We start from the raw sequence: 26,939 nt of genomic DNA on the forward strand, positions 1-26,939 counted from the left end.
GATCAGCGTATGCTCTGCACACATCAATAAACTGCAATGTTCCTTTTAGCAAAAGAAACATTTGTTAAAATCAATACCACAAGCATCATTACCATCCATCAGGCAAAACAATTCAAACCATGCAGTTTCCCTTATTACCAACAGAGCGGGTCCTACAAAAATAATAATGTTGTTCCAGTGTATCTGATTCAAAGTGGACAGAAGTCTGTCCAGCAGCCAATGAGACTTCTCATTGTTGACATCTAAGCAAAGCAAAGTTCTGTTGTCCATACATAGTTAGGTTAGCTTTTTTCTTATGCAACAACAGAAATAAAAGAATTTTATAGCATCATATAGCAGCTCAAATCTCCATAACTTAATTTCAGCAAAATTTATGTCAACAGGGTTTATCTCATCGTTTCACATTTTGCACACAGAAATGTCTAAGTCATTTCTAGTCCATTTAAAGGGATAATTACAGAAGTTAACAACAAACCTCTGGCATTTTTTCCCCTTCAACAAGTTTCTTGTTTATGAAAGTTTTAGACAAGAACAAAAAGGACAGATGGACAGACAAATGGAAGGATGGACAGATGTGTGGAAATACTGGAGGCAAAAAAGGACGCGTAGATGAATGGATTCAGGGATGGATTTGCATATGAGCAAACACACAGAGGAACATACAGTCTGACTAGACACGGATGGATACAAGAATCAATCGTCCGGCAGACAGATGGATGATTAACAGATGCATGGATAAAGAGAAGGACACCTGATGGACAGATGGAACCTTTAAACAATGGAATAGGTGAAGAAAAGTCTGGAAACACAAATATTTTTCCATACTTGGCTTTGGCTTCATACTTTTCCAGACTGCATATGAACCTTTAATTCATAAGATTTCATAGTAAAACCCTATATAAATGTAGCATATTTGTATCAACATGTCTGTGGATCCATTTCAATGTGTTGTTGCTGGATGTGAATTTCCTCTTTAGGCATGAAAAAAGTATAAATTATTAATCTACAGCCTTTTTTGTGCACAAGCCGCAGTAAAAGGCAAAGTAAAAAGAAAAAGAGAGGAAGTACAAAGGTGTGAAGTAACATAAGGGGTGTTGACGTAGTAGAGTACTGCTCAAACATGCAGCTACTTCACTGATGTGACCACTTAGGAGGTGCCAGCTTGAAAAAATCCACTTCTGAAAACTTAAAAAACTTACAGGATTATTTTTTTGCAAAGTTATCAAATCCATGTCAAATGATACTCACGGCATCAAGATTTGTAGGATCTAGAAATAACACTGATGGCATCAATGATGAGGACAGTGCATGTTTAGCGTTATTTAAAAGGAAACTGAGCAAGTATTTGTTGGACTAAAATAGAAAGCTTTTAAATCAGAATTTGTGTTAGCTCTCCTCCATCAGGAGAAACTGATATTCATGGTTAGAAGATGTTGTGCTCAGAGAGTTCTCCTTAATGACACCAAAATCAATACCTCGTGACTCAGGTCAATCAATAACCCAACCGGCCAAGGATGTGGCAGCCTTTAAGGGACACACATGTTGATACAAACTCATGGTACAGAGCAAAAGAAATATATATATATATATATATATATATATATATATATATATATATATATATATATATATAAACACATCAGCAAATCTACCCTTAAACTCAATCAAAAACAAACTTTTAAACTAAAGTAACTTAGCTGCATAGTTGTCTAACAACTGAGAAGCACAAAGAGGCACCACAGAGCACAATGCAGCGCACTCATAAGTCGGACATGCTGCTGCACAACCAGGGCGTGACAGAGATGGGGGAGGGGCTTACCTTCTACAGGGGGTGAAGTGAGAACAAACAGTGAAAAGAAAGGAAAAACAACATAAATGCAAGCATTTGACTAGACATACCAAAAAGGAGCAAGGAAAAAGAAGTGTCAACAAAGATGGAGGAGTCTCAGGAAAAACAATTCATGTCGCTTCAAGACAGAAAAGAAGCAGGAAGTGCATTGATTATACAGACATTTAAAAACGTATTCACCACCTGCATGGGTAGGACACATTTTACTGCTTCATCATCTATTAGAAGTACATCTCAGTAACTTAGATATCATTGAAACAAAGTTTTTTTTTCATGATTCAACACATGAAACCCCTACATAATATAGGTTCACTGCAAACAATATAATATATTTCAAGCAATGATGATTAAGATAATTATGTCTTACAGTTGATGAAAACCCAAAAATCAGCTTCTCAGAAACATATATTACAAGACCAATGGGAAAAAGGGATTTCTAACACATAATTGTTATGGAGAAAGGCTGCTGACTCCACAGTTGTCCAGCAGACACCATCCACAGAAAGGAGAAGCTTTTCAAAGTTCTTGGTCCTTTTAAAATTCACTGTAAATATATGGTAAATATTTTTAAAATGGGCAGGTTTTAAATAGAGAACCTGAAAAAACAGAGACACGGAAAGAAGGAGAGGCAAAGGGAACCAAGGGAAGAAGGCAGGACGGAAGGAAGAAGGGAGGGAATGAGGAATGTACGACACAAGGAAGGAAAGACAGACACATGGGAAGAAAGGAAGCTGTCAAGGAACAAATAGTGGAAGGGAACAAGCAAGGGAGGTAGGAACGACAAGGATAAAACAAAGGAGAAGCAAAAAGAAAGAATGGATAGAACGACATGGATAGAAAGAAAGAAATAATGAAAAGGAACGAGTGAAAAAAGGAAAGATAAGGATGGACACAAGGGAGAAAATAAGGACATAAAGGACAGAAGAAAAGCAAATAAAGAGAGAAGGAAAGACAAAACTTTTGGATACAGAATCAATTCCCAGAAATGCAAATATGTTTCCGTACTGTTAATTTTACCATAACCCAGACCTGGAAAACACTGACATTAAATTCCAGTCTTTACCAGACAGTACAAGAACTCTGTCAATATGTTGTCTGTTCACACAGTGCTGTATCCAAGCATACTAATGGGAAGTTCGGTGGAAGGAAAAACTGGTTGAAAAAGGTGCACAAACTCAAGGGATAAGTGTAAACTTTCGACAATATAGCTCTTTACGTAATATACGGTATCTATATGCGTTTTACTTTATATTTTAAAGTAAAGACATTTCAATTTATATAGAACCTTAAATACAAGAAAACCTTTATTCACTCCCACTAAAATATGATTGTCACACACCAGACGACACATTAATTATTTCACCAACTTCCCAGTTTGCTGGTTCATGCAGACTGGGAACTGCATTAAGATGCAGCCAGAGAGAGAAAACTATTAAAACTAAGCCTGGATAATTTCAATTTATAAAATAGCAAACTCATTTATATATTCTATGTATTTCATGTGTGTTTGTCAGAATGAGAATCCCAGTGAATTCATGTACTAAAAAGAGTCATCTTACTTTAAATAAGACTTGTGGGACGCACCTTGTTGGCCCAAGCATCTTCATCCCAGGACGTAAGCTGCAGCACTCGGATGATCTCATTTATCTCAGCGCTCATCTTCTCAAAAGTGAAGTTTCGGTTCTTTAGGGCCTCCTCCACACCCTGGCTGCCAGACGTCTTGGTTGTAACAAAGATTTTTATACCTAACAGATTCATCAAAAACAAAAATTCAACCAACAGCAAACACAGAGCACGATGGAGACTCCTGTCAAGGAAAAAAAACTGCATGATTACCTGAGATGAGGATGGGCAGCAGCTCTTTGACCGTATTCATTGAATTGACAAGCATCACACGATGTTCCTGATGTGTAAGCTCCTGCTGGCGCTCATCTATCATCTTGGCCATCTTTGTCATGCCTGCACAGAACACAGACAAAACAGGTTTAATGAATCAAAAAGCACTCAGTGAAATGTTCAAAGCTTGGGATGTTTTATAACTTGACTATGCTATAAACCTCTCTATGACCATTTTGCTGTGTTCCCCAGTTTTCATGATGCAGTTTGTTCTCTAACAAACCTCTGCATCAGCAGACTGACCTGGTCCCAGATTCTTAGTGTATGTGATCAAGTCCTCCATCGACTCCACCACCTCTGCCACGCTGAGATATTCCAAGATGCCTTTGCACACACGTATTATTCTGCGGACCTGCGACAGTGATTGGGTGACATGACAAGAGAGGCTTATTCAAACACAATGCTGCGTTTTTAGAAAGAAGTGATTAGGTAAACATGACTGGCCCCTCTTTCCTGATCGGATTCTCTCTAATTACACTTCCTACAGACATTTCAACCACTTTGCCCGGCGTCGCTTCAGTTTTACACAGAATGCTGGAATCACTGCTTTACTATCCAGTGAGGTCCCTGAGATGCATTGCAAAACCATGATGGCAGCGCAGACTGATGACTCCTGCTGACTCCTGCAGACGTGTCGGGGTGCTTGATATGTGATTCTAGAGCGCTGATCAGCAACTTCTCCCTCTCTGTTATTGTCCCTGAACTGAAATGAAGGATGGGGCTGATAGATGTCACCCTTGTCTGATTCAGGGTTTTTCAGACAGCAGTTTGAGCAGTTTTACACATGTTTACCTAATTTTCAAGAGTTTTTTTGAATCAGTTCCCTCCTCAGTTTAAAAGCCTAAGCCAATGAAGCCCAGAGAGGATAATCGGGGCTGACCTTCCCTCCATCCAGGACTTGTACAGGTCTAGAATCACAAAAAGGGCAGCTAAGATTTCTGACACAAACTGTTTAGACTTTTACCTTCAGGTAGGCGCTTCAGAGCACTATTTGCAAAAAAACAGCCCCCCAGAGACAGTTTCTTCCCCCAGATTGTCTCTCTGATGGACATATTGAACATCTTACAGCCAGAGTACTCAGCTAGTCTGCTGTGAAACAAAATAAGCATATTTGCACTGCTACAACCTGCCTTTTTTTCCTTGCTTCATACATATAAAAAAAAATTGTTTTAAATAAAACTTTGGCTGTACATAGATGTACAAGGGCTTAATGACCAGTTAATTATAATGAAATTTACAGTACAGATTAATCAATGTCCCTATAAGATGTTGGACATCATTAGACAAGCATGGGAAGGAACAAACTAATTAATCAATACCTCTGCTTCATCAAAAGTCAGGAGCAGGTCAGATGTCCCTGACAGAATGCCCCGAGAACCATCGATGAGGTAATCCCGAGCCGGAACAGAGTATGGGTCGGCTTTCAGCATGGAAGCAGCTTGAACCAGCTTCGTGCAGGCATTCTCCACTCTGAAAAGCACAAAACATTGAATGGCAGTCTTTCAGAAACCTGATGAACATTTGGTCCCAATTTGACTTTTAGTTCTCTCTTCTTACATTATTTTAATGTCATTTATGAAAATATTAAAGTTAAAATATAAGGCTCAGGAAGCGTTGTATAATAAACCTTTCTACAAGCGCTAAAACACAATTCTGTAGATGCATCTACATAAATCTGCATTCAAATAAAAGAAAACTTTAAAAATGTGCTTATTTTTTTATTACAGGAATAAAAAAAACAGCCATTTTCTCTAGATTTGCTTAATCAGTTAATAATTCACTAAGAATCTGCTTTTCCATATTTCGAACATATTGTTAGAAACAACAAAAGCAGACGTATTTTCAGTAAAATGACACACATCCTCCAGTCCAATACCTTCAAGAGTTGAGGTCAGGATCCAACTGTGGTTTGTCTTGAGATTATCTTTGGAAATCAAATAAAATTAAAGGCTTTGGTATCATAGTTAAGTGAAAGATAAAAGCAATGAGCCTAGATGGATAAAAACAGTATAATGATTATTGAAGACGTATGTATTGTCCTCTTTTTAACTTAAAACGTTTTTGCATTTTGTACAGTGACTACTGAGGTCAGGATTGGGCTATTTGTTTTTTTTCTAGACTGAAATTGATACCAATACATGCAATTTAGATTTTAATGAACAGAGATTTCTCCTGGATGTTTACTCCCTGGCTTTCAGTTTATAATTTGTTCACACTTACTTAGCAAGCAGGGGAAAACTAAATAATATATATCAGTCAGACGAGGTACTAGCCAATAATTTACCCATAATATTCACTTTCATATTTTTCTCAGGTAGTGTTGGGTATCACTGGAGTGGTACCCAACACTGAACATAATGTGCCTATGAGCCCCTTTTTACAGATCTTTTTGTCATTGTTCAAATCCATCCAGTGAGCTCACGAGCAGTGGGTGTTTTCAGAGAATGAGGCTAGGATCATGGAACTAAAAGGGGTGTGGCCTACAGCTAGCAGCATTCATCTGGGCAATGTTTAAGTTACATTTGGGGGATTTCTGCCATATTTTGCTGAGCTCTGTGTCACAGTCTTCATGCAGACTTATTCAAATGCTTTAAATACAAGGAAGGTGGCTGGACACAAACATTTATTTCTCAGATTAGACAGACTGCAGGTGGCTCTGCCCACAATATGTCGTCATAGCAATATCATTGTGTGCAGAACATTGCAAAAACTGATTGGAATGTAATATTATTTGGATAACATATTCCATTTTGCATGCTAACAAGATATTCAGTATTGCCTCTCTATATATTGCCTATTTATCATCATTTTAAGCAGTATCGATGTCACAAAGAACTGTTTAGACAAAAATAAATATTAGTCAACCACATTATTACTATGCATTCATGCCTTTTATGCCAGCAGTATTTGGTGTTCCTTGTTTTTTTTATGTTCCTGAAGCCATTTAGGGAAGTAAAACAAACTTTTTTGACTTTCAGTATTTCAGCAGGCTTATTTCTTTCTCAAAATCAAAATAAAACTTATGGACGTGGCTACTCTAAATTACTTTGTTATAGGGCTGGGAGATAAATCGATTTTATCGATTAATTCGAATTTGGAATTAATGAAGATTTAATTTTTGGGAAATCGGAATTTTTTTCTGTCGCGCCAGTGAACTCCTCGGGCCTCTGTAGTTGAGTGACGTCAGTAGACCTGTCTTTCACAGAAACGTCGAAAATGGCATCTAGCAAGGAAGACCTTGATCCCAAAAAAGGCACGACTTCATCAATTATATGGAACTGGTACGGTTTCGCGACCACGGACTTGGAGCAACACACAGCACGTTGTAAAATCTGTTTAAAGCCTGTTGCTACTAAAGGTGGAAGCACTACAAATTTATTTCAACACTTGAAACAGAAGCACTCAGTGGAGTGGGAGAAATGCTGCTCTCTACGAAAAGCTCAGGACAGCAACAGACCAGAAATCCCTGCCAAGAGACAACCCACCTTAGGGGAATCATTTTCATACAGTGTTCCCTACGAAAAGACTGGGGCCCGATGGAAAGCGATCATGGATGCTGTCGCGTTGTTTATTGCCAAAGATACTGTGCCTATTTATACAGTGGAAAAGTCTGGCTTCATTCACTTGCTGAAAACTTTAGACGCAAGGTATGTACTACCTAGCCGGAAATATTTTGCTGAAGTTCCCTTGCCCCACCTGTACAACTGCACACATGAAAGGATTGCAACAGAGCTGGTGGCTGTAAGTTTTTACTCTGCCACAACAGACTTGTGGTCCAGTCGGACAATGGAGCCATATATGAGTTTGACTGCGCATTTTGTCGACGATGACTGGGCTCTACGAAGTGTCTGCCTGCAAACAGCTTACTTTCCCAATAATCACAAAAGTCAGGTCATTGCAGAGGGGTTAAAAGACACTCTGAACTCCTGGAACCTTTCCGAAGACCGACTCATCTATATGACAACAGACAGCGGCACCAACATTATTAAAGCTCTGAAAGACATCGGGTGGCCAAACCTCCAGTGCTTTGGACATAAACTACATAATGCCATACGTAAGAATCAAATCTATATATATTTAGTAAATCTTATTTTCTATTTTATATACAGGTCCTTCTCAAAATATTAGCATATTGTGATAAAGTTAATTATTTTCCATAATGTCATGATGAAAATTTAACATTCATATATTTTAGATTCATTGCACACTAACTGAAATATTTCAGGTCTTTTATTGTCTTAATACAGATGATTTTGGCATACAGCTCATGAAAACCCAAAATTCCTATCTCACAAAATTAGCATATCATTAAAAGGGTCTCTAAACGAGCTAAGAACCTAATCATCTGAATCAACGAGTTAACTCTAAACACCTGCAAAAGATTCCCGAGGCCTTTAAAACTCCCAGCTTGTTCATCACTCAAAACCCCAATCATGGGTAAGACTGCCGACCTGACTGCTGTCCAGAAGGCCACTATTGACACCCTCAAGCAAGAGGGTAAGACACAGAAAGAAATTTCTGAACGAATAGGCTGTTCCCAGAGTGCTGTATCAAGGCACCTCAGTGGGAAGTCTGTGGGAAGGAAAAAGTGTGGCAGAAAACGCTGCACAACGAGAAGAGGTGACCGGACCCTGAGGAAGATTGTGGAGAAGGGCCGATTCCAGACCTTGGGGGACCTGTGGAAGAAGTGGATTGAGTCTGGAGTAGAAACATCCAGAGCCACCATGCACAGGCGTGTGCAGGAAATGGGCTACAGGTGCCGCATTCCCCAGGTCAAGTCACTTTTGAACCAGAAACAGCAGCAGAAGCGCCTGACCTGGGCTACAGAGAAGCAGCACTGGACTGTTGCTCAGTGGTCCAAAGTACTTTTTTCGGATGAAAGCAAATTCTGCATGTCATTCGGAAATCAAGGTGCCAGAGTCTGGAGGAAGACTGGGGAGAAGGAAATGCCAAAATGCCAGAAGTCCAGTGTCAAGTACCCACAGTCAGTGATGGTCTGGGGTACCGTGTCAGCTGCTGGTGTTGGTCCACTGTGTTTTATCAAGGGCAGGGTCAATGCAGCTAGCTATCAGGAGATTTTGGAGCACTTCATGCTTCCATCTGCTGAAAAGCTTTATGGAGATGAAGATATCATTTTTCAGCACGACCTGGCACCTGCTCACAGTGCCAAAACCACAGGTAAATGGTTTACTGACCATGGTATCACTGTGCTCAATTGGCCTGCCAACTCTCCTGACCTGAACCCCATAGAGAATCTGTGGCATATTGTGAAGAGAACGTTGAGAGACTCAAGACCCAACACTCTGGATGAGCTAAAGGCCGCTATCGAAGCATAAGACCTCAGCAGTGCCACAGGCTGATTGCCTCCATGCCACGCCGCATTGAAGCAGTTATTTCTGCAGAAGGATTCCCGACCAAGTATTGAGTGCATAACTGTACATGATTATTTGAAGGTTGACGTTTTTTGTATAAAAAACACTTTTCTTTTATTGGTCGAATGAAATATGCTAATTTTGTGAGATAGGAATTTTGGGTTTTCATGAGCTGTATGCCAAAATCATCCCTATTAAGACAATAAAAGACCGGAAATATTTCAGTTAGTGTGCAATGAATCTAAAATATATGAATGTTAAATTTTCATCATGACATTATGGAAAATAATGAACTTTATCACAATATGCTAATATTTTGAGAAGGACCTGTACATGTCATACATAGCGTCTTTTTTGTCATTTGACATGCAGTCATGGCCATTTTCCCACAGAAAATACACAGTACATTTAATGCATAAGCAATTCATGTATTTTAATCAAATAATACATATTTATACAAAATGTATGTATATACCATCATGATTTATCATGATGGTATATACATGTACCATGTGAGTATGTGTGTGTCTGTCCCTACATCTGTAAAAGAATATCAGAGAAAAAAGTTAAAATTAACCAGTAAGTTAATTGTAGCTTATTATAACAGTAAACCTGATGCATTTGTGTTTTCATTATTATACAGAGAATGGTGTGAAGGACCCACGGATTGAACGTGCCATAGGGGTTTGTAAAAAGGCTACTTCTGCCTTTTCTTACAGTTGGAAAAAACGAAGAGAACTGAGTGAAGTACAGGCTGAGCTTGGTCTACCCCTGCATCAACTAATAACAGAGTCCCCAACTAGATGGGGTTCGCGTCTAAAAATGATACAGAGATTTCTGGAACAGGAAAAAGCGATAGTTCGTGTCTTGGGTTCAGACAAGAAAAGCCGGCATCTTGTGCCCACTTGGCAAGACACTGATGTTTTGGAATCTGTAAATAAGGCTGTTCGACCCCTCCAAGACTTTACTGATGCCCTGTCTGGTGAGGCATGTCAGTGTTTCCTACATTAAACCGGTTCTCCATTTGTTTAAAACCAGTCTCCTACAACCAGCGGCGGAAGACACTGAGCTCACTAAAACAATAAAAAAAACTAAAAACATACAGCAGTACCTTAATGATAAATACAGCAACAATGTGCAGGATGAACTCTTAGACATGGCCTCACTAATGGATCCCAGGTTCCGGACAACCTACATTGACCCAGGCAGGGTGGAACACAACAGAAAAAGGGCAGTCACTGAACTGATGTCTCTGCCTGCTGAAACAAGTGCATCACACCAGCTAAGTGGTGCAGCTGTGCATATGTGCAAAGAACAGGCTCCGCCCAATAAGAAAATGACTTTAGGCGCCTTCTTCAAAAAAAAATGTGACAGTGCCATGTCCCCATGAATCAGAGACTGTGAAAATAGAAACTGAGCTGGCAATCTACCTGTTGACCCCAGAGGTCGACCCAGACACCGATCCACTTCAGTGGTGGAAGCGCCACGAAACCAAACTTTCCAAGGCTCAGTAAACTGGCCAAGAAATATCTTTCTGTCCCTGCTACTAGTGCCCCATCAGACAGGGTTTTTAGTGTGGGAGGGGGCATTGTTACATGCTACAGGGCATGCCTGAAGCCAGATGCAGTGGACAGGCTTGTTTTTCTTGCCAAAAATGTGTAGAAAAAACCTCAAAAGACAATATTACATCACCATTGATTTCTTGTTCATTGTTTTCTTCAAGTAATATACATTTAGAAAAAGAAATCAAGGATGTTGTAATAATCTTTTCCATGATTGTATCAGGGATTTATTGAAATACTGTTTTGTATACATAAGCTATATTTACTTAAAACTTTTGTGAAATCTAATGCAATTTTATTTTGCACTGTATTAGTCCCAAAAGGGGAAGATGTTTTGATAACAGCATACAGTGTTGACTGTCTGTTTAAGAAAATATACAGTCAAAATATTCTAAAGGGGAAACGTTTTTTACCCTAAGACAAGGCACTTTTATATATTCTTTTATTTTTTAAGCTAGTTGTTGAAGTTAGGCTTGTTTTGAGATGTATACTCAAAACTGAGAAACTAGCTAATGTGTAATATCACAGGCATTTTTTGTTGTATTTTCAGTGTTAACGATGGCAGGGCCTTCCATCTTGGTAAATGGCCTGCATCTTGTTCTACAAACATGTTTAACGGCTTGTATTTAGTTGAGATTTGAAGTCAGGTCAACTTCCAGATGGATGATTGAAATAAAAGCAAGTTTCTGAAAATAATTTCTCAAATTTCATGAAATGAAAGAGAAAACTAAATCAATTAATTGGATTTGGTATAAAGAAATCAGAGATTTTATTTTTAAGCCATATCGCCCAGCCCTACTCTGTTACAGTTTAACACCAGCTTGCAGTTAGCATGGGTCGATTCGTATCTAGGTATACCAAGATTTTAGAAAATTACAGTTATAAAACCGTAACAATCTGAGCTTTCTCTGGCTGTTTGTAGCATAGAGTAACAGTGCTGCCAACCCCCAACTTGTTACTGTGCAGTGCTGGTCAGCTGGCTGAATGAAGGCAAATACACCTTTCTCTTACTTACAAAAAGCAGACAAATTCAGCTGTTTGGAGATATTTTGGGTTGCAAAAAACTACGTTTGGCAATAGATAACATTAATGTAACTGTAACAATCAATAAGGGAGTTTGATTTCAGCAACATTAGCAATAATTGTTGCTTCTTTATTTAAAACAAAACCAATTAAAAATTGTACATACAGTTGAGTAAAATATTTGTGTAAATGATCTAACTCTACCCCTTAGCTGAAGGTCATCATGCCATTAGAATCTCATAAATGTCGATGCCTAGTTTGCACAGGAATATAAATTATTCAAATAGTTTCCTCCTGGGTGTGATGTACCCAGTGATCCCCAGAGCAGGAAAATCTGCAGGCTCAGCTGAGTGATTCACCGTCATATATGCCACCTGCATTGTACAAACACAAAGTCTGAGCATGGAAACAGGCAAGAAGCCAAGAACCTGCATGTGTTCCAGTTCCCACACTTCCTATTTCTGCCTAAGGCGAATCGTTCAATCAAGTTAACTGTTTTAGCATTTTACACATTTTAAAGCAAAACAGAAAGGGCTTAGCTTGTACATGTCTCTTTTGGCTTTTATATCCCGAACAATAATGAGATTGAGGCTGATCTGAATCTCTGGAGTGTGAGCTAGCAGTGTCTTTCTGCGTTCACTAGACAAAAAAAAAAGCCTTGCAATAACCAGGCTCTATCTTGCACTATAATTAGTTGGGAGAAGGGTTTGCATACCAGCACATGTGCTGATGGATGACGACAGGGTGACGAATGGACTTTGAGGCGCCAAACATGTTAAACCTGACGACCTGTGCATGCCAATGTGTCTCATCCCTGACCTTGGGGGGGCTCCCAGAATCCCCACACCCCACTTTACAACTTTCAAATGAACAAGACTGTATTAATAGTTCATTTATATTTCTTTACTCAACAAATGTGACTTTTTTTTTTTAAACTTCAACATGAACACAACGCAGCATCAGAGACTAATGACTAATATGGCTTTCCTCCTGCAAGGTAAAGCAACTCCCTGTGTATAAAACTATTTCAGTAACACCAGAACAAGACTCTGAGGCACTTAACACGCCACGTCTGACCTTTATCTGGGCACAGCCAACCGTTTGTGCAACAGAAAGAAAAAAAGAAAGAAAAAAAAAGAAAAGAAAGAAAGCCATAGAGAGGCAATTGGATACCATACTATAGAGAGAGGGCATTTAAGCATTATTTAGGAAGTCTGTACCAAAGTGAAACTGTCACTTACTTGATAAAGGCTGGTGGCATGTCCCTTTTCATTATCTGGTCCTCTGTTGTTTGCACAGTCTCCTTTCCAACCTGTTAAATACAGATACATTGTGAATAAACTTGCTTTAGATGTTTCACTGAAGTAGGATTGATGGTCCTTCAATCAAACCACATCTTTGCAATTATCATTGTTCCTAATCAGAGTAAGATAAGAATATTTAAAAATTAAATTCTAGTTTTTTTTTTTGTTTCTTTCTTGCAGGACCATGGAGCTGGAAGGTCACCCTGTACAGGTCATTGTTGCACATCGACAGATTCTGCAAACGGTGAGAAAAAGCCAATCCAGTACATTTGTTTAAACACACACAACTTAAAACGGATCCACCAAAAAGCAGCTTTATTTTCCAAGAGTTAGTTTAAAGAAGTTGTTTGGAGACATTTAGCAGTATGTTGATTTCAGCTGATTGCACTAAAACTGCATTTCACTACACTAATTACTCAAACACTGGGAAAAAAATGTTTGTTCTTGTAGTCTAACTGTGCAGTGTTCCAGTGCATGAGGTTACATGGTTTTCAAAATTTGCTTTGTTTAGAGTCATTTTCCTGGAAGGTAAACCTCTAACCCCAGTCTCAGCTCTTCTGCAGGCCAGGATTTTCCAGAATTGCCCTGGAATCATAGATTTTCTCCACACAATTGTTGAGCATATTGGCCCAAAAGACCAACTGTCTTCTTGTCTGACCAAAGCATCTTCTTCTAAACGTTTGCGGTGTCCCCTACGACAGTGATCCCCAACAGCTCATCTTTAGGGCCCACTGTCCCGCATGTTTCGAGGAGGTAATGCAATCATTTTAATCAGCTGTGCTGGAGCAGGGACTCATCTAAAACATCTCAACACCGCTCTGTGATCGGCTCAGAGACATTTTATGACCTAACCCTGCTTAAACATCTAAACAACTTTATCCTTCAACTGTCTGCCGTGTTCTTTGGTCTTCATGATACTGTTCCCTTATGTTCTCTAACAAACCTCTGAGGTCTTCATAGAATAGCTGGATTTATATGGAGATAACATTTACACATGTGAAGTACTACTTTCTAATTTGGTGGCATCTGTAGACAAGCTGGAGTTTCTTAATTTTTCTTCAACTTCACAATTACATACACTGAAGATTGAGCTTAAGGGGTGCGAATACTTTCGCAAGGCACTGTTTTTTTAGAATCCTGGAGGCTTGTCAAGCTACGTCCTCATAACTGACAACCAAACTGCCTTTCCACCAAGGGGGCTGTTGGGAAAGGGAAGGAGTTATAATATGAAGAACAGTTGAGCACATCCTCTGCTTCTCAAGGCAAAACTGTTTCAGCCCACATGACCTCATGTCCGGGATGACAACTCGCCCCCGCTAAGGCTTCATGGTTGAGATAACATGTGTTCGTACTACAGAGATGATCCTACAAGCATTTAGATAAATGAGATCATTCTCATTAAAGTTTAGTTTATTTTCCATTCAGCATTAGTAATAAGCTGAACATCTTACAACATGCTAAACTTTAAGACTCTGACAACCTGCTTGAACATCAGAGGTACATGTGTGTTTTATGTCTTCCTGGGTTCTGGGACATGGTGAGATTTCTCTGGCCTAAAGCCAAAAACCGCAACAACAACTCAAGTTGTTCTGTCTGTATTAACTGTTGTTTAACTGTTGGTTTGGGTGAATATTTGAATGTTTTAATGACATGTTCGGTCTTTAAGAATCCATTTCAACACTGTGTGTAGATTTGGTTCAGAACAAAATCTAGGCTTAGTTTAACGAGTTATTCAAATTAAAAACTATTTACTCAAATGGCTGGCTAAAAATTTCGGAAAAACAGTCGCAAAACTAAAATGCAACAGAAGAAAATAAAAAAATCAGCTTGTTACAATAATCAGTGATAATCTTTAAAATACTGAATTTGTGCTGTTTAACAAACGTATTCATACACCTTGAACTTTAGCTTTTTTTGTCATAGGACTGCCTCAAACTTCAATGCATCTCGATGGGATTTTAAGACAAAGACCAACACAAACTAGTGGATAATTAAAAAATGCACTTTTTCAAATTTATTTAGAGAAATAAAAATCTGTAAAATGTGGCATGCATTCGTATTCTAACCCCCCACCCCCGAGTAACATTTTGTACAACCATATTTCACTTCCGTTACAGGTGCAATGAATACGTTTTGATCTCCCCTACACAATAATAGCTCTAGTTAGTTGTATATTTAGGCTTGCTGTCATTCTGGAAGGTGGACCTCTATCCCTGTCTCAAGTCAGGTTTCCTTCCAGAACTGTCCTCTATTTAGCTCCATCCATCTTCCCCATCAACTCTGTCCCCACTGAAGAACAGCATCCCCGCAGCATGATGCTGCTACCACCATGTTTCCCCCTAGGGACGGTGTTTTCAGGGTGATGTGTAGCGTTAGTTTTCCATTACATGGCTGGTAAAAACCAAAAACAGATACATCTGATGGCTTTTTTGCTAAAGGCCAGATTTGTAGTGTTCATGACTAATAGTTCCCCTGCTGACAGATTCTTCCACCCTCCCACTGGGTTTGATTTAGGGATATTAGAATAAAAGCAGCAGAACTTAAAGGCATACCAGAATTAATTGTATTTTTTTATGTTAAAAACCACGTACTGTTTTCCTTTCAATACCCGATTGTAAACTAATTATGTTGCTGTGGTACAAAGTCTTTGGTTGACAAGTTCTAAAGGTGTTAATATTTTAGCAAAAGACTTTAGAGACAATGACAAGATAAAGAATGCAACTTCTTCACATTGACTGGCAATGTAAGAGTAAAAGCACCCTGTCTTTTTGGCCTCACAGGAACACTGAAAAGTTTGCCTGAAAAACTTGTGCTTTCTTTTCAGAACTGAGCTACGACAGCACTATTTACACAAGATCCCGTCAAGTTGAGACATGATCTAAACTGCACACTGGCGAAAGACAGATTTATGTGGGGAAAAAAAAAAAACAGGAGGCCAGAGGCTGAACGCAAGCTGCATTAATGAGTCATGTTCTCCTAAAAGCATCACGCTGGAATCTCTGAAGCTGAGCATATCTGACGTTCACCGTATTTTCAACAAGTCATCACCGTCTTCCTTTTCCTTTTCCCTTCGCAGCCACTTCCTGTTGTCTGCGGTTCTAAAACAGTCAGCAGCAACCCAATAATTCAATAGGATTTTAATTTATAGCCGTTGCTGTCAAGCACCATGTGAAGCTTTATACTATTCTGAGCCTCTGTCATGATTCTGGACCATGTACTCTAAATACCAAAAGCCGGTGACTTCGTCTGTATAAATAGTTCCCCACATCCAAGAATATTTTTAAAACTACACTGTGTTGGAAAAACAAAATGTAAACGCTGATTTGAAAAAAAAAACCGCAGAAATATTTACTGACGATGGGAAACTGTAAGAGGAGAGAAAGACATGAAAGTAAGACAGCACCCTAACCAAACCAAAATACCATCTTCCCTGAATAGCATCAAGCAAACGGCTTCACGAAAAGGCAGCTGTTCACTTCCACCTTCTTTTTTTAAAAACCTTTCAGACTCATCCTTTTTATTTAAGCCGCCACACAGCATCAATGGCTCTCTGTGTCATTTAGCATTTGTGCCTGGACTGGAAACACTGACAGTCCTTTTACCACCCCACAGTGAACATGCAGAAAACCCTGTGTTGTTGTGAAGTAGCTTGATAGAGTGGCTGCTCTTTTGGAACAGACTTGGCTTTGTGAGCAACTACCCATCCCTCTAAGTAGAGAAGAAAAGCCGCTGTGACAACCTCAAGGATACAGTCGTCCTTTTTATGTGTTGGGACGCTTTAACACAATGCTCCGATAGTCATGGTGACCACGATCACATATGATTGAAAGCACTGTCTTCATAAGTGAAGCACTGACTACCTCACTACATCCCATCATCTACCTTTAATCAACTCAGAGCAACTAGGGCAGACGAGAGGTTGCAACGAAGGTCGACGCCTTTATCACGCATCTGTCAAGCACCGTCAGACGTTATTTATTCATTTGGATCTGGAAGCAGCAGCGACATGCGGTGTGTCCGAGGTGATGAGAGGCACAAATCAAGCAGCCTCATTGGCCACGGCAAAAACAGCTCCTGCAGCCGAGGAGGGCATGTCACGAGTATCTCGTGTTGCAGGAGCTTAACGGCTTGTCAAGTGTTAGTGAGGGGGAGCACTTATCATGAATCCTGCTATCAGAAAGTACAGTGAGTAGATAAAATGTATCCAAGCTGTGGTTTAGTAGGGGTAGAAGCTTTTAATATAAAAAAGAAAGCTTCCATAAAGAAAATAAGCTATATTATGATACATTTGTACAAGTCCAACATGTAAATGTTGCACGATTTATTCCAGCTTCCATCGTGGGGGTAGTAACTGGTAATATCACATACAGTGACCATACACCACAGAAACTAAACTACCTACTACTACTAAACCTTATATCAATGACTTTGCATTATTGTAGTTTGAAAACCATGGTTTATTACCAGGGTTCTCAAACTGTGGAGCAAATGCTACTAAAGACACCCCAGGTAACCCTGACATACATAGTGGTGAAGTTGCTGTGAGGGAACCAGGAACAGGTGCTGGTGGCTAAAACTGGAACTAAGGTTGGGTTTGATATAATTCCCAGATCTATCTGTGTTGCCATTTTAAGTTCTTGAACTAATTGATATACTCACTGACCAAGCTAAGTACTATTATGTGAAGTACTATACAAACGAATACAGTATTTCTCTGCATTTTGTCTTGTTAAGCATATTTTCACTAAAAGAGGATGAAGCGTGGTATGTCTGCCAAAGATTTAATGAGATACAAATATTCAACTTATTTAACTGGCTTTAATCTTTGTGTAAAAGGCTACCATGCTGGATTTTGATATTGGGCCACAGCAAACTTAAAGCCCAACTTAGAAACCATGCTGTTTACTGTTATGGTCCTTCATAGTACCAAAACAGTATCATTAGAAATTTGGAGAACTACTGATTAATTTAATTTAGGCTCATCATGCATTAGGGCAAACAGACCAAATTGATGATTACAGTGTTAACTCAGACATTTAGGTTCATCAAATGACTTTAATGGTTAAAAAGGATAAAGTCAGCTGAAATCCTAAAGGAATGAGGTAATCTCTCTGCAAAAAACTGCAGACAAGGACGGTGCTTTAAACAGTTCATCAGTCACCAACGCACAATAACAAAATGGTTCCATCAAACTTCTGCCGGCTTATTTTTCTTAAAGCGTTCAGCAGATTCAATCTGAAATGCCATGTTAGAGAGTCAAAAGAAAACTGAAAAAATTCCTAAAAAAGGAAGTAGGTAAAATCTACTCTCTATGTATACAATCAATGTGTTCCAAAACAGATTTATGTTTGTCAGGTCCGAAAACAAGAACCTTTTTGAATTTTGACAGCTTTTATTCCAATACTTGGCATGATCTTTGGCGGGAGGAGTAACAACGCAGGTGCATTGTACTCTTGGTCAGGATCACGCGCCACAGATGGCCCATCCATAATCAAAGCAATGAGCTTTTCCTAGAGCTGGCTCACAATAAAGTCCCGAGTGGAGGACACAGCTGACTGGCCTTCCTGACTTGGCTTCCTGAGTTTCCTTTTAAACACACTCCTCCGAGTCACTGCATCCTGACAAATAATCTTCCTTAAGAGGGAAAACAGGTGACCACAGGTGGATTTTTTTGTCTTTTTTTGTTGTTGCCTTAAAGTGCCTTGAGATGATGTGTATTATGAACTGATGCTATCTAAATGAAAAGAAATGAAGTGAATTAAGTATGAACCTTTAACAGATTTATGCCTTCAGTCAGAAACTATGATCTAACCCAGCTTGGACTGGACTGTTTCCAAAATGACGTAATCAAGTGGCAAATGGGGTCAACCGGCCTCCCTGGTCAAAAATCATGCTGTTCTTTTGTATGCCTTTAAAGCATTGTTATTGGTACAATTTGTTTACTAATTTGACAAGGCTTCCAGAAATAATTTCATTAAAATTATTGCAAATATTATTTACATACACACTCAAAAATCGCAGAAACTCAGAGAATACTTCCTCATCTTGAATCATCTGTATTTCCTTTACTATAAGACTCTCAAGACATTGTGACAAGCTGCAGTGTTGCAAGAGCTGACTGAATTACCCATCATGCAACTTCTAGTTACTGCATATTTTTGGTCACCGCAATGTTTGGTAATCTTGGAGATATTGCAGCAGATCCTGTAAATAAATGACATAGAAACATCCGCAAGTCGTGTCATAAAAAAACCTTGCGTATTGTTTTTTTTTTCCACCACTTTAAAGAATAACAAAAAAAACAAACAGTCATATGACAACCAGACTTCACGTTTGCAAGACCTATAAAACACTGAAAAGTGTGTTTTGCCTTTGTATTCATCCACTTTTTATTCTGGTGCCCCTAAATGAAATCCAGTGTGCCCCAGTCTTAAGTGCTTTGCAGCCTCCAACAGGATCGCTTCTGAATTTTCCCTGTATTTAGATGCATCTTCCCATGAAGTCAGACCAGCTTCCCTGATTCTTGCTGTAGAAAAGCCCCCCCAAAGTATTATGCTACCACCATCAGTAAGTAAGACTGTAAAGATGCAAAAATATTTTCAGTAGAAGTATTTTGTTTGCTTTTGGTAAAATCATTAAAATTGAATCAAGTGTGCAACAAAGATTACAATTTTCCTTATATTAAGTAGGTTGCTGCTGCAACAGGAATTTGCGACATAACCACAAAATCATTGCACAGGTGCTGGTTGCACTGTACACCAGAGACATTTCCCACAGCAAGCATTCAAATACAAATGTAGGTGACCTCTTCCGTTACCTAAACACAGGGTTTTTAAATAACTTGTTAAAAGAAAATGTGATTCAAAGTTCAGTGTTGACCCACACCCCTGCCTCTGAGTAGGGGGCTACGTTATGGCATGTTGGAATTTCTTCACAATCCTTGCATTCATCTCTAAATTGAGGTCTCTCTCATTGTCCTGGTGATAACGAATCATCCCAAGCACCACTGATCGGTCTCTGGTTAAAACAGACATCTAGTTTGTGGCCATGTCAAACTTTCAGTTCTGGGTTCATTAATGCAGTTTACCTCTGTGCAACTGGAATAATATAACCAGGCTCTTTTCAAGTAGATCATCTCGAGTTCTGAAAATATGCACCTTATCTCCTTGGAGAGGTTTAGGTTCTCTTGTAGCACACCCGGAAACTTCATTTCCTTCTAAATATCTAAAATATTTTGCAACAATGTGGAGTATGGTTTGTGACAAGGATCACAATCTATCCACTTAGGGTAAAGTTTAAGTTAATATAAAATCTTACATGAGCGTAATTAAGCAGCTAAATCTCCTTCTCTCCCGAAGGTAATCCCTGACATAGAAACCCCAAAAAGGTCAAGTAAAACAAGTATTCTTAGTGGAAAAAGTCAAAGATAAAATCCAAGCAATGTGTTTTTATTCCTAAGTTAAGCTTGGTCGTTTATAACTCAAGGGACTGAAACCAAAAGCAATTACATCTAAGAACTAGCTTCAATGATCTCATAATACCATCCATGTTGTAATGTTGCTACAGCAACTGGAAATAATTACAGACTCGTGTGCTGATTCAGGCCACTGTTAGAAACATCTGATTATAATTCAAGAACGTCCAGAGAGTGGGCTACGTTTCATCTCTGCAGGAAGACATTTTGATGTGACCAGAGCTAAATTCGTACGGTTTCTCCATTTAAAACTGCTGGGACTGGGCCGGTTTATTAATCACTGCAACACTGAGTAACCAAAACGTTATCATTTCAACTAGAGCTCCAGAGGCTAAAGCATGTTGTCGTACTTCCTCTCATTTAAATCTGGATCAAACTTAACCAGATGCCATATTTTATTTACTTTGCGATGACTGTCTGAGGTCTTCCAACCAAAACAGAATAGCTCAACAAGTTAACTGGCCTTTAAAAATTCTCAAATATATCTGACAATGAGTAAAACTCATGCTAAAAGCAAAAAAGCTGAACATTTTTTGAGGAATTCAGCCCAGGGTTAAAATAAAGAGCACTTTGTCAACAATGATAAACGTTGTAGTTTTTCCCTGCAAGTTTCCAAAAAGGGTCTAAATACCACACGCAGTGGTCGAAATTGCACATAATTCTACAATTTTTGAACATCCTTCAATTTATTAAATACATAATAAAAAAATTAAAAGATTGGTTCTAAAAGAAAAAATACACTTTTAAGAATGGTTACTGCTATACCTTAAAAACATCTCTGTGACCCCTAAGAGGAAGGAAGTCTGGTTGGGTGTAGTCATAACTAATGGACAATAATGGGTCAAGACCAAAGGTTCTGGAGATAGCATTCAAGAAAAACAAAATAAAAGAAGGATGCTAAGCAGCTTGAAACATTTGAGGCCTATACAAGCACAGTTCAATAATTTAGGATCTGAACAAAAAGTTAATTTATTCCAGTAATTTAATTCAAAACGTGAAACTCAGATTAATTTTACCCTGAATGATATATTTTCAATGTGTTTATAATTTTGCTTTTTTTTTTGTTTTTACATTATGAGCCACCAGTTATCTTTTTTCATTAAGTTTGACAAGAAGAACGGCAGAGAGAGAGAAGGCATGCAGTAAATGGCCTGGGTCGGGAATCGAACCTAGCATGGCCGAGTCGAGGACTACAGCCTTGGTGTGTGGTGCGCCTGCTCTACCACTAAGCCGCACCACGCCCCCATTTCTGTTCATTTATATGATTATGGCATACAGCTAATGAATGCCAAAAATTCTGTTTCTCAGAAAGACATATTGCATAAAGGCAATAAAAAAAAAAAGGATTTTTATACAGAAATGTAGGTTGTGGTTTACACAATCATGGGGAAGACTGCTGACTTGACAACTGTCCAGTAGACGGTCATTAACACCCTTCACAAGAAGGGTAAGCCACAAAAGCTCATTGCTAAAGAAACTGTTGGTCACAGAAACCCAGCAGATTGCATCCAGTCAGTGACTTGCAGCATTCCCTCCTCCTGGATGAGCATGTAGAGACAGTGGACAGTCACTGGCGTTGACTTTGTAGCAATCCCTCATACTGAGCATGCATGTAGCGACAGTGGAGAGGAAAAACTCCCTTTTAACAGGAAGAAACCTCCAGCAGAACCATGCTCAGTGTGAGCGGCCATCTGCCACGACCGACTGGGGGTTTGAGAGAACAGAGCAGAGACACAAAGAGAACAAAGAAGCACTGATCCAGGAGTACTTTCTATGGGAAGGAAAAGTAAATGTTAATGGATGTAGCTCCTTTAGTCATTTCACCTAGAAAGAAAGAACAGATAAACTCTGAGCCAGTTTTCAAGGTTAGAGTCTAAAGAGAGCACATATAATTAGTTACAGTAAAAGCTCAGTCAATCACCATGTCTAGGAGAGAGAAAGGGTTAAACACTAAAAGACAGGGCTATGTGGATCATTGGTAGAGGGTGAGCATTAAGTTGTTGCCAGCAGAAGCTCGGACGATTCCCCTCTCCAGAAAGGTGTCACAGGCAGACACAGAGCCAGGCCAGGTGTAGTTTCTAGGAAGAGAAAAGTGGGAGAACAAAGTTAAAAGCTGAAAGAGGGTGAAAGTGGTCGTTATGTCCTCCAGCAGCTTAAGCCTATAGCAGCATAACTACACAGATAGTTTCAGTTCAAATTATTTAGTTAAACGGCGCTTATTTACAACAATGTCGTCTCAAGGCACCTCACAAAGAGTCCCACTGATATATATATTATTGCGATGTTCAGTGGAAGAAAAAAGTGTGTTAGAAAAAGTTGGACAAGCAACTGATAACTTCAGCTTTTGGCAACTGTGAAGCCCTGAAGGATTGGCTTGTTACGGAGTGGATCAGTACAAGAATCCCAGTGAAAAAGACCTCAAAGTTGTTTGAGGTCCAGTGTGACATTTCCACATTTGGTTATGATTTGGGGAGCCATGTCATGCTGATGTTGATCCACTGGACATTTTTAGAGCACTTCGTGCTTCTCGCTGCTGTCAAGCTTCTAAAGCCTCCTGAACACACAAGCAGTTTCAGAAATATCTCAGCCATGCTAAACCCCACTGATGCAGCCAGTAAGGTAAAAGGAGCCCCAACTAAGTACCGAATGCATATACATTACAGTATACTGACATACCTTTTAGTAGGCCAACATTTCTGTATTAAAAATATTTTATATAATCACTCTGTAATTAGTCTATATAATACTGTGTATAAGTTTCACCTTTTGAAATAAATTGCTGAAATAATGTAAGTAATGATGATATTCTCATTTATTTTGCCATAGTAAATCGAGCAAATTCATCACGCTTCAACAGTGCCAGTCTGCAGACTGACAGGGTGAACAACACATTTGGTCTGTCTTTCAAGATAAAAAAGACAAAAGGAAACAGCAGAATTTCCTTACATGGTTACCATGATGGCACCACTGTGGGTAGATTACAATTAACTCTAAATATACCCCAAACCACAACTGCTCTGCTAAAAGGAGGCATGTTTCATTTCATGTTATAAATTAGAGTCAGAAAATGTATAATTGTTAAGAAATGAGACATTTAGGAACAAAAAATCATCTTGGATTGAGAAAACCACAATATATAAACAGACTAATAATGCTGAAATATTGATTTATCTAAAACATGACAGTCTCATTCTGCAGTAGTCAATGTAAACTGTTGGTTGAATAAAAAGAAGCCAACTAACTGTCTTTCATTGTGAAATCTATCAGATTGTTAAACATTTTATGGCAAGATCTAAACAAAATATACCTTTTTACATGTTCAATGTAAATTAAGGGACGTTTGTTATTTTGTGCTAATTCTGAATCTATACTCCGGTTATTAAAATATTACGTCCTGCAAAGTACTTTGGAAAGCCTTGTTTTCATATAAATAAACTTGCCTTGTCTTGATATCCGTTAAGTTATTCTATTACAATTTATGAAAAAGTTGTGTTTTACAACGCAACTTTTTTTGTAAACCCATTAAAATCAGATCAACATTATTTAATTATTTTTCTGCTAAGTTGTTTGCGTCCTTCTGTTTTTTGGTGGGTGGGTGTCAGGTGGCTAATGGGGGGAGGGTCTCGCCAAGGGAGCCGTTTATGGCGGAACCGCCACTGTCTAGCTTGCCCATGCCACTCAGACACTGAGGCAGTGCCTACGTAGAACTATGGCAGTCAGCTCCACAGGAGGGCAGGGCACGCTTTCAATGGGGAAAAGGGCGTCACTGCCCTTTGCCCCGTCTCTATCCACTTCTACAAAGTTTAATATCCCACACACGTCTTCTCTGCCGTGATGTGCGAGGAAATTGAGGATGTTTTATTCGTGAAAGCGTTGTGTTCTTTTATCGTTTAATTCATTTCGACAGTAAAAAACAAGGGGACAAAAAGCGACAGGTAGGCAAGGCTACGACAACCCCCACCGAGCTTAAACAGACAAGACCTGAGAGTTTCACAGACAGAGGGAGAGGGGGAGAAAAAGTTACTCACCCGAACAAGGTTGCTAACGGCCGCCTGAACGGCAGCCACCGGCGCGGTTAGATCTGGGATAGCTTTCCCGTCAACTTCACCTTCCTCGTGCATTATCACCAGATGGGATATCTGCTGAGCCACCGGCTCTAGGATACTTTCTATCGTCTTCGTGTGGAAAACAGGCATTTTGACAACTTTGGATCTCTACCCGATTAAAATCTCCTACAACTTAAAGCTGTTTCCCCTCCAAAAAAAAGTCCAGCGAGAAACAAAAATAGCTTAAAACGCAGCCAACCGCCTTTCTTCCAGGGCACAACGTAGAGACTTCAACTACTCCCGTAAAACCATCAACGTAAAGAAAAAAAAAAACTCACCAATTCAGCGTCATCTGACCAATCAAGGCACGAGAAGAAAGAGGTCCTTGTGTCTGATTGGTCAATTGTAGTGTCGCTTAGTATTATAACCTCCCTCTCCCACACGGTCGAGTTTGCTAGCTTCAGATCCGAGTGCTCTCTAAATTACGTAATTGATCCAATGCCCTAAAAGGGCAATATCGTGCCTACTGAAGCATTCCAACCACTGTACACTGAATAATATCTAAAGTTTCGCTTTGATACTTCTACCGCAGAAGTAGAAGCTGTGACTCAGGAAATGACATCTCAGAAAAGGCACATGAGCTCATTTTCATGATATATTTACTAAAACGATTATAATAATGACCTAACAATCAGCTCATAACTGTCCTTAAAGAGAAGATGACTGATGATTCAGTGATCTTTGCTACTCTTTTTGGTGTAACTGTGATTCAGCATCAGCTCTAGAAGTATTTATAACCCTTGAACCATTTCACATTTCCTCACATTAAAAGAACAATTGTATAATTTATTGTGATTTTATATAAAAGACCTCTAGAAAGTAGTGCTTCATTATTATGTGAGAGAGAAAACCTTTCACAAATATAAATTAGAAAAGTGTGGCGTTTAATAGTATTCACTCCATTCAATCTGAGACCCAAAATAAAATTCAGTGCAATCCATTGATTTCAGAAGTCACCTAATTAGGAAATAGTCTACCTGTATGTGATTTAATCTAAGTGTAAATCCATCTGTTCTGTGAAGGCCTCATAGGTTTGTAAGAGAACAGAGAACAAACAGCATCATGAATACCAAGGAAGACTCGAACGAGGTCAGGGATAAAGTTGTGGAGAAATTTAAAGCAGGAATATATTGAACATCTCCCAGGGCACTAATCAGAAAGGCAGCCAAGGGGTGGTAACTCTGGGGTAGCTGCAGAGATTCACAGCTCAGGTGGAAGAATAAGACTATGTGTCACACTCTCTGGCTTTATGAAAGGGTAGCCAAAGCAAAGACATTTTAGCAAGAAAGCAATAAAATCCAATTGAAATTTGCCATGTAGGGGACACACCATACATGTGAAAGAAATTACTCTGGTCAAATGGTAACAAAATTGAACTTTCTGCCCACACTGCACATCACTCTGAAAAATAGAACTGTCTCAAAGTGAAACATGGTCATGCCAGCATCATGATGTGAGGACACCTTTCTTCAACCAGCACAAGAAAGCTGATCAGAGTCCATGGTAAGATATAGGGAACTATATAGAGGGCAACCTTGGAAGTAAACTTGTTTAGAGGCTGAGACCTGAGGCTAAGTTTTAATTTCCAGTCTAACAACAACCCCAAATATAAAACCAGAGCTACAATGGTTTAAATCAAAGCATCATGTTGATGTGCTAGATTGACCCTAGCAAAATTCTAATGTAAATCCAATTTGCAAAGATTTGGAACAAGATTCTTCCACTATATTTTTTATTTATAAAAAAACAAAAGACCATGTTTCTTTCAGTGTCACATTTATGTGCTAGATTGTATCAATTAAACACAACACATGCAAGCTTGACAGTGTAACTTCACAAAAGTTGAAATAAAATAAAAACGAGTGTCAGCATTTTTGCGAAGCACTCTATATGCCTACACAAACAAAGAGAAAGTAGCACTCAAACATTTCCAAACCCATCTCTGGCAGTGGCCCAACATGGTACATGGTATGAAATTCCTTTTCGGTCCCAACCTCCTGAAACAAAACACATTTCAAGATTGAAAACCAGCTGCCAAGCAAACCAGCTCAGGAATTCCCACAGAATCCCAAGAGGGACTGCAAGGCAGCAGCCCATTGCCTAAAAAGGAAGAGTCCAAAAAGAAAGAATCAAGGAAGTTACTCTGTTTGAACCCTGTGTAAACAAAAAGGGAGCGGATATGATCTCCTTTTATACAAGAGGTTATTGAACAAAATATCAAAGAAGGGTTAAAAATTTCTCCCACAGTATAAAAACACACTTTTTCTATCTTTCTTATACCTTAATATGATATTTAACACCAACAATACTGCAGCCTGTGAGTTTCCAAAGACAGTGAAAATCTCTGCCTGGC

At 39.1% G+C, this 26,939-nt stretch overlaps 1 protein-coding gene across 2 annotated transcripts in view; it reads right to left on the reverse strand.

The window, feature by feature from the left end:
• Positions 1 to 24,848, reverse strand: part of LOC124875402 (vinculin) — a 35,236-nt gene extending 10,388 nt beyond the window's left edge. Inside the window, exons 1-6 of one of the 2 annotated variants that reach the window (XM_047377543.1) lie at positions 24,509 to 24,848; positions 12,944 to 13,014; positions 5,065 to 5,215; positions 3,989 to 4,097; positions 3,686 to 3,808; positions 3,434 to 3,594 (exon numbers count right to left, since the gene is read on the reverse strand). In XM_047377543.1, the coding sequence (XP_047233499.1) occupies positions 3,434 to 3,594; positions 3,686 to 3,808; positions 3,989 to 4,097; positions 5,065 to 5,215; positions 12,944 to 13,014; positions 24,509 to 24,676 (783 nt within the window). In that variant the 5' untranslated portion in view covers positions 24,677 to 24,848. The remainder of the gene's footprint in view (positions 1 to 3,433; positions 3,595 to 3,685; positions 3,809 to 3,988; positions 4,098 to 5,064; positions 5,216 to 12,943; positions 13,015 to 24,508) is intronic. The other variant, XM_047377544.1, reaches the window with a different exon arrangement.
• Between the last annotated feature and the right edge of the window lie 2,091 nt (positions 24,849 to 26,939).

The sequence above is a fragment of the Girardinichthys multiradiatus genome, chromosome 10 (assembly GCF_021462225.1).
Source record: "Girardinichthys multiradiatus isolate DD_20200921_A chromosome 10, DD_fGirMul_XY1, whole genome shotgun sequence".
NCBI lineage: Eukaryota > Metazoa > Chordata > Actinopteri > Cyprinodontiformes > Goodeidae > Girardinichthys > Girardinichthys multiradiatus.